At 48.4% G+C, this 8,701-nt stretch overlaps 1 protein-coding gene across 1 annotated transcript; it reads left to right on the plus strand.

Annotated features, from left to right (window-relative positions):
* The first annotated feature begins 2,108 nt into the window (after positions 1-2,108).
* LOC109156578 (uncharacterized N-acetyltransferase p20-like) lies at positions 2,109-3,224 on the plus strand. Its single transcript, XM_019304428.1, has 2 exons — positions 2,109-2,929; positions 3,029-3,224. Exons 1-2 carry the CDS (start codon positions 2,377-2,379, stop codon positions 3,070-3,072), a joined length of 597 nt encoding a protein of 198 aa, XP_019159973.1. The 5' UTR covers positions 2,109-2,376; the 3' UTR covers positions 3,073-3,224.
* Positions 3,225-8,701: the final 5,477 nt, after the last annotated feature.

Below are 8,701 nucleotides of genomic sequence, written 5' to 3' on the forward strand. Positions count from 1 at the left end.
ACAATACACATAAACTTTTAACTGAATACACATAATGGGATTTGGTTAACATAATACACATAAACTCTTAACTGAATACACATAAACTCATAACACAATACACATAAACTTTTAACTGAATACACATAATGAAGTTTGGTCTCTTCGGACAAACGAAGTGACATCAGCAAGAAATGCGCACGTTTTGTACCTGGGCGCACATTGCTATGTGCGCCGTGGTGCACGATATAAATTGCCTGATTTGAGCAATCGTTATACCCTACACCACGGCGCACGTAGCACTGTGCGCCGCGCGCCTCCCAAAACGACGTCATTTTGGGAGGCGTGGTAGGAAGTTGCTGTGATTATGTATATTTGTTCACACAATTATGTATATTTGTTCATACAATTATGTATATTTGTTCATACAGTTATGTACATTTTTTATACAATTATGTACATTCTTTTTATACAATTATGTACATCCGAATCAGAAAATTTGTGTGTATTATGTTAAGAGTTGATGTGTATTATGTTAAAAGTTTATGTTTATTATGGATTATGTGTATTATCTTTTAAAAAGAGTATGTATATTTTGTTATATAATTATGTACATTCATGTATACAATTATGTGTATTCTAGTATAACATTATGTACATTTTTGAGCAGGGATTTTTTTTTTTAAAGAAAAATTAACTGCCATACACTGGGGCGGGAAATTTCAAAAAAAAAAAAACAAACAAACAAACAATTAAAACGACGTCGTTTTGCATCTGGGCGCATAGTGCAACGCGCGCCGTGGTGCAGGATATAAATTGCCTGATTTGAGTAGTGGCGAATGAGTAGTTATGTTGTGCATCCGTATGCACCATGCATGGTGCATACGGATGCAAAAACGACGTCGTTTTATTAAAAACGCGCGTCTCCCCTTAAAAAAAAAAATTCAGGTTCGATTCACAGCAACAACATTATGTTGTTCATTCGTTATGGAATTTTAGTTCATAGATTATGGAATTTTAGTTTATTGATTTTGGAATTATAGTTCATCGATTCTGGAATTGTAGTTCATCGATTCTGAAATTTTAGTTCATAGATTCTTGAATTTTAGTTCATTCATTATGGAATTTTTAGTTCATAGATTAGATTCTGGAATTATAGTTCATCGATTCTGAAATTTTAGTTCATATGTTGTTGCTGGGAATCGAATCTGAATTTTTTTTTTTTAAGAAAAGACACGCATTTTTTAATAAAACGACGTCATTTTTGCATCCGTATGCACCATGCATGGAGCATACGGATGCACAGCATAATTTGCCGTGGTCAATGTTTTTTTTTTTTGGCCCATCGGGCCAACTCGACAAATGACCAATAGTTATGCTGTGCAACCGAATGTACCATGCGCATGGTGCATACGGTTCAAAACGACGTCGTTTTGATTAAAAACGCGCGTCCCACTTTAAAAAAAAAAAAAAATCAGGTTCGACTCTCAGCAATAGCATTATTGTGGATATATAGTTATGAAATTGTGGATATATAGTAATGAAATTGTGGTTATATAGTTATGAATTTATGGATATTTAGTTCATTCATTGTGGATATTTAGTTCAATCATATATTGTGGATATTTAGTTCATTCATTGTGGATTTTTACTTCATTCATTCATTCATTGTGGATTTTTACTTCATTCATTCACTGTGGATATATAGTTATGAAATTGTGGATATATAGTTATGAAATTGTGGATATTTAGTTCATTCATTGTGGATATTTAGTTCAATCATATATTGTGGATATTTAGTTCATTCATTGTGAATTTTTACTTCATTCATTCATTCATTCACTGTGGATATATAGTTATAAAATTGTGGATATATAGTTATGAAATTGTGGTTATATAGTTATGAATTTCTGGATATATAAAAATGATATTGCCGGGAATCGAACCTGATTTCTTCTTTAAGTGGGACGCGCATTTTTTTAACCAAAACGGCGCTGTTTTGCAACCGTATGCACCTTCATTCGGTTGCACAGCATAATTTGCGACAGACGACAGCACGATCGGGCTGGCCTGATTAGTCTGATTTTAAGATGGACGTCAATCGAACCAAATCAGCAGCCCCTACGAGCCAATCAATCATTTTAGGTCAACGAGAGAACAGGAATTCATGGAATCTCCTTTCAGAGATGGCATACTGAATCTCCTTCCAGGAACATCCCAAGAAAAAAATAAAATAATCAATATATTCTATGTATCTATTCAAATTCTTGATCCCCACTTCTTGAAATCGAGCTATTATTGACTCTTGATCCATTCTTTCGTGCTGAGGAAGAAATAAAAAAAAAAAAAAAAAAAATCTCCACCCATAAATTAAAAAGAGAATCCGGCAGAGAAGCCATGGAGAAAATGGAAGAAACAGCAGCCTGCAAATCAGAATCCCCAGAAATCTCTCTTCGGCCAATGGAGCTCTCGGACCTGGACGATTTCATGGAGTGGGCAACAGATGAGAGGGTGAGCCGTTTCTGTACGTGGGACACCTACACTTGTAGAGACCAAGCAGTGGACTTCATAAAGAACACTGCAATCCCACACCCATGGCTGAGAGTGATTTGCCTTGAAAACAAGGCAATTGGGGCAATCTCTGTGACCCCAAGTTCTGGGATGGACAGTTGCAGAGGTGAGCTTGGGTATGTGTTGAGTCACAAGTATTGGGGCAAAGGGATTGCAACAAGGGCAGTGAAGATGGTGGGCTCTGCAATCTTCTCAGAGTGGGCTCACATGGAGAGGCTTGAGGCTTTGGTAGATGTGGATAACAAAGGCTCCCAGAGGGTATTGGAGAAATCTGGGTTTTTGAGAGAAGGGGTTTTGAGAAAGTACCAAATCATTAAAGGGAGATCTAGAGATTTTGTGATTTACAGCCTCCTCTCATCCTCAGATTCCCCTTCTCTAGGCTAGTCACTTCAACCTTATCTGTTTATCTTTTTCAAAGTGGTTCCTACAGAGAAAACGTGCACCATAGTCTGATCTATTTTATTGTTTGTGTGGACAGTTTTGGAGCCCATGGAGATTGATGGATATGGCAGGCAGAATTGAGAAACAGGGCATCAATGTGATAATGTTCTTGATGAAATCAAAGTGTACATTTAGTTACCATTGTATAAATTGTTTGTATATTTTTGACATATACACAATGTTTGTTAATGATGATCTTTGAATTTAAAAATGTCAAGAATCATTGTTTGTTACATCCTTGAAACCTCACCTCAATCTTCAGAGAACCTTATCACTGGACAAGAAACTATAGATGAACATATCTCTAATCCCACCCTTGTTGAACCCAAGCTTTCTCAAAATGCCTTCTTTTACAAACCCAACTTTTTCAAGAACCTTTGAGACCCAACATTCTCAGGCTCCACTAAAGCCTCCAGCCTCACCAGGAAGGGGAAATCTCTGAACACAACAGGAATGGCCATCTAAGTGCCATGGTCACAATCCCTTGGCCCCAATAACAAGAGCCAATTGCATAGCCAAGATGGGCTCTGTGCCTATCATTTCCGGCTTCGGAGGTAATGACTGGATACTAATGATTGATTAAGTAATGAATAATTATATAATCATAAATCATTAATAATCATTTAACTTAATTACATATCATTATTAATATAGAAAGGCTTGTTTGGCAATCAAAGACTAGCAAATTCTATTAGCGGTTATAAATAGCGGGTTATAAATAACGGATTAGCCAATTTGACCCGCGAATTGTATTAGCAGTTTGTAAAAAATGTTTGGTAAAATCAATTGATTAGGTTAGCGGTTAACATGTAAAATGACCTATAATAATAATAATAATAATAATAATAATAATAATAATAATAATAATAATAATAATAATTGATGGATATATTATACCCATGACCCGACCCGCGGTAGCAACACGGACCCAGAGCACCTTGGTGGAGCCCAAGAGCAACACGGACCCGGGGCACCATGGAGGTGCCCGAGAGCAACGCGGACCCGGGGCACCACGGAGGTGCCCAAGAGCAACACGGACCCGGGGCACCATGGAGGTGCCTGAGAGCAACGCGGACACGGGGCACTACGGAGGTGCCCCGACCAGAGCCAACCTACGTGGAGCTCGGGAAAGTTGAGATCTAACCACCCCTCGATTTAGGGGGAGGCGGTTGGGGGGTTTAGCTTGTATAAAAACCTCCCTCCTTGTCCTAACAAAGGGCATTCATTCTACGATATACAATTATTACACACTTTGTCTTACCAAATCTCTGTAATAGCCAAATCATACGGCAATTAATATAATATACGGTCCCTAGCGACCTTTACGACATCGTTCTATATTATTCGTATCGTTTATTTATATTATTTATATTACGTTCTTATCTGGATTTATTGATTCGGGTCCACCCCGGGTTAATTAAATCCATCATTGGTGCTCTTGTTGAGAGCTGCTGTACCAGCTCAAGTGTGTTCTATATCCAGTGGTCTACCGCGACCAGCTACTATGACGAGATCGAGATCCAACTCTCGTCACACCAACGGTTCCCGCGACACCCAGCTCGTCGCGAACGGGAATGGCCCCAACGGGGCCCCCGCCCCCAGCATCCAACCAGCCGCCACCACCGAGTCGGGGGGGAGATCTGAGGGCCCAGCTCACCAACCCCCGCAGTGGTGGAGCTCTACCGCCCGCCCTCCCTGTTCAGGACCTAGACCTCATCCGGGAGGGGATGGTGGCCTTCGAGCAAGCTTCCACAGGGCTGGCCCGGGTCGTGGCGGACCTCCGAGCGCGTATGCCTGCCGGCCCGGGCGTCAACCAAGGGATGTCGGCATCTCCTCCACCTCCTCCCACCCGGGGGCACATCGGTCCAAGCACCCGACCACCCCAGGCACCTGTCACCCAGGGGGGGGGGGTCAATTCACCCCGCCGGACGGACACACGGGGAGGTGGGGACTCACGACGTGACTGACGTCAGGAGGACGACGGAAAGAGGTCAAACCAAACCAGACCCGCCATGGAGAGGCTGGGCAGCCAGGTGCCAGCCCAAGAGAGGTTGGGCCTAAGGCCTGCCGCCGATGAGCCTCCACCTGCAGAATCCTGCTCCCGCAGGCAGGCACGACGCCGCGACGAGAGGCAGGCTCGCGGGGTCACCAGGTCGGGGGACCCAAGCCCCACCTCGACGTGAACAGGCCTCCCGGGTCGAACGATCAGGTAAAACGAATGGTAGAGCTCCGAGCTCCCATCGAGAAGAGGTCGAGCAGCTGAGGAGAAGGATGGACGAGCTCCAGAAGAAGATCGACGAGAGGGACGGGTCTCCAAAGCCCCAGGATGTGCTGTCCTCCCCGTTCGCAAACACCATCATGGAGGAGCCCTTACCTCGAGATTTTTGCTTTCCCACCATTAAAGCGTACTCGAGGACCACGGACCCGCGGGTACACCTCACCAGGTACAGGGCCGCCATGATGATCACCGAGGCGACGGACGTCATCCTATGCAGGGGGTTCTTCGCCACCCTGGATGGGCAGGCGCATGACTGGTTCGGATCCCTCCCGGTGGGGTCCATCTCCACCTTTGCGGACCTCACCCGGCAGTTCCTATCCCATTTCGCCACCAGCATACAGCGGAAGAAACAAATTGCCGACCTATGTGATTTGAAGCAGGGGAGATCGGAATCGCTAGCCGAGTACCTCAGCAAGTGGAAGAAAGAGGCCATGGGGGTCGCCAACTTTGATGCGAAGTCGGCCATGCTGATTTTCCGAAACAACTTGAGGTCGGGCGCATTCCACCGGGACCTCATCAGGTACCCCCCCCCCCCCCCCGGGGTCCTATACCGACCTGATGGACAAGACAGCAAGGTACGCTGACGCCGAGGCTGCCGAGAAGAGGAAGAAGGAGCAGGAGGAAGGAAGAGGCCGAAAAGACAAGGCACCCCGGAGGAGCGCAAGGCACCGCGGCCACACCGACGTGAGTACGCTGAGGGGCCCAGGTTGCACCCCACACGCTATCTCACCCCGCTGACACAACCTGTGGGTACCATCTTGGCACACGCGGAAGACCAGGGAATCGTGGTATTCCCGAAGGAGGAGTGCATGAAAATATCGGCGAGGGGGGGACCCCAACAAGTATTGCAGGTTCCACCGGCAGAAGGGGCACGACACAAACGAATGCATCCTCCTAAAGAGACAGATCGAGGAGCTCACCCAAATGGGTTACCTCGGCTAATTCATTAAGAAGCACGGCCAGGCGCAGGGCCAGAAGCAAGGCAACGTATGGAGAAAGGGTGGTGGTCAGGCGCCATCCACCTCGGCCCCCCGTAAGAGGGACCACCTCGACCACAGCTCCGAGGAGGAGGAGAAAACAATGGAGGACTCCTAGCCCCCAAAGAAACGTGCCATCTATGTCATCTTTGGGGGGCTCGAGGGAGGGGACTCGCCAGGCGAGCGAAAGAAGTGGGCGAGGAGCTTGTACGTGGGGGAGGTCACACGTACCCCCCACGAGAAGAAACCAAAGAGGGAACCCATCACGTTCACCTACGCCGACCTGCCAGATGGGCCCCTCTCCCACCGAGACGCCCTGGTGGTCAAGCTGGACATCAACAACGTGGTGGTGCACCGGGTGCTCGTAGACACGGGTAGCACGGTGAACGTCATGTACCACGACACGTTCACCCAGTTGGGACTCTCAAGAGGGCAGTTGGAGCAAGTACGGACCCCCCTGTCCGAGTTCACGGGGAACTCAATTGAGACGAAGGGGTCGATCAATTTGGAGGTGGAGATAGGCACCCCACCTCACACCAGGAGGTGGGAGGTCGAGTTCGTAGTCTTCAAAATCAGTTGCGCCCACAATATAATACTCGGTCGACCCGTCCTAGAGGACCTCAGGTGCGTAATTTCTATGGAGCACCTATGTCTCAAGTTCTCAACACCGACCGGAGTCGGGGTTACCCGGGGGGACCAAAAGATGAGCCGCAGCTGCTACTTGACGGCGTGCAGCCAAATTGGTTAGAAGGACCTCCAGGTCCACACCATCGCCGAAGAGGCATTTCGGGAGGAAGCAGGTCGCCACGTGAAAGGTGGACCTTGACCATTTCCCTCCCCCAAATAATGTTTGTGTAGACGGCAATAAGCGGAATAAAATTGAAGGTTATGAAATATGTTATGAGAAGGACCCTTTTTGCAAATTGGGTCTGCGTTTATCTATCTTCGGAATTTTTTTTTAAAAAAAAAACCACGGCAAGTGAAGGGGAACGAGTGCTCACCCGTTCTCTCCCCGCGGACCCTAAGGGGCCCGAGGTCCGACCTCGCGTACCAACCCCGACGGAGGACGCACCCTAAAGGGGCACGAGGTCCGACCTCGTGTACCAAACCCGACGGAAGAGCCCGGTGGCTTGGTCCGACAGGACTCGGCCTGAGAGGCTAACGCGCACCCTAAGGGGGCACGAGGTCTAACCTCGCGTACCAACCCCGACGGAGGAGCCCAGTGGCTTGGTCCAACAGGACCTGGCCCAAGCGGTTGAGCGCACCGTAAGGGGGCACGAGGTCCGACCTCGCGTACCAACCCCGACGGAAGAGCCTGGTGGCTTGGTCCGACAGGACTCGGCGTGAGAGGCTAACGCGCACCCTAAGGGGGCACGAGGTCTAACCTCGCGTACCAACCCCGACGGAGGAACCCAGTGGCTTGGTCCACCAGGACCTGGCCCAAGCGGTTGAGCGCACCGTATGGGGGCACGAGGTCCGACCTCGCGTACCAACCCCGACGGAAGAGCCCGGTGGCTTGGTCAGACAGGACTCGGCCTGAGAGGCTAACGCGCACCCTAAAGGGGCACGAGGTCTAACATCGCGTACCAACCCCGACGAAGGAGCCCAATGGCTTGGTCCGACAGTACCTGGCCCGAGTGGTTAAGCGCACCCTAAGGGGGCACGAGGTCCGACCTCGCGTACCAACCCCGACGGAAGATCCCGGCGGCGTAGTCCGGAAGGACTTAGCTCGAGCAGCTGACGTACCCTAAAGGGGCACGAGGTCTAACCTCGCGTACCAACCCAGACGGGAGAGCCCGGTGTCATAGTCTCATAGGACAACGTTAAAGAGGCTAATACATGGCCTAAAAAAAAGATAAAATAAAATTAAGGCCAAACGTACCCCGGCACAACACCGGGGTGCAGCACTGTCGCACCTCGGCTCGTTGCCGAGGTGAACCATGGCACCACCTCGGCAACGTGCCGAGGTCCACACCTCGGCACACGCTGCCGAGGTCCACCTCAGCGCTATGCCGAGGTCCACCTCAGCGCGATGCTGAGGTCCACCGCGGCGCTAGCCGGGGGGATTCAAAAAAAAAAAATAATAAAGCACAAGTATTTGAAAGAGAGATGATAGCAGGTAAAAGGTGACAACCATCACGTCACCAAAAGCAAAGGAGCAATAGTCAAAATATCCAAGTCTAGCACATGGCAAAGGAAGGAACAAGTTTGTGCTACCTGAGTAGTCAAAATAACAAGTCTAGTACATCACCAAGGGAGAACAAGGTCGGCTACTTTGAGCTCGGGCCACGTGCGTGAGGAAGGTGCGGAGCAAGGAGGTGGAGCGGCCCAAGACGTCTCACCTCGACCCAAGGCACCTCGACTCAGGACACATCGGCCCAAGACGCCTTGGCATAAGGCACCTCGGATAAAATTTGGAGCTCGGAATTTTCCTTCCTGGGGCGCTCGGGTCGGC

The sequence above is a fragment of the Ipomoea nil genome, unplaced genomic scaffold (assembly GCF_001879475.1).
Source record: "Ipomoea nil cultivar Tokyo-kokei standard unplaced genomic scaffold, Asagao_1.1 scaffold2742, whole genome shotgun sequence".
Taxonomy (NCBI): Eukaryota; Viridiplantae; Streptophyta; class Magnoliopsida; order Solanales; family Convolvulaceae; genus Ipomoea; species Ipomoea nil.

Bases quoted from the DNA above. Each gene is read 5' to 3' on its own strand.
- LOC109156578 (XM_019304428.1), top strand. From the start codon at position 2,377: ATGGAGAAAATGGAAGAAACAGCAGCCTGCAAATCAGAATCCCCAGAA. The intron at 2,930-3,028 runs GCTAGTCACTTC...TTGTGTGGACAG, and splicing joins CTCAGATTCCCCTTCTCTAG to TTTTGGAGCCCATGGAGATT.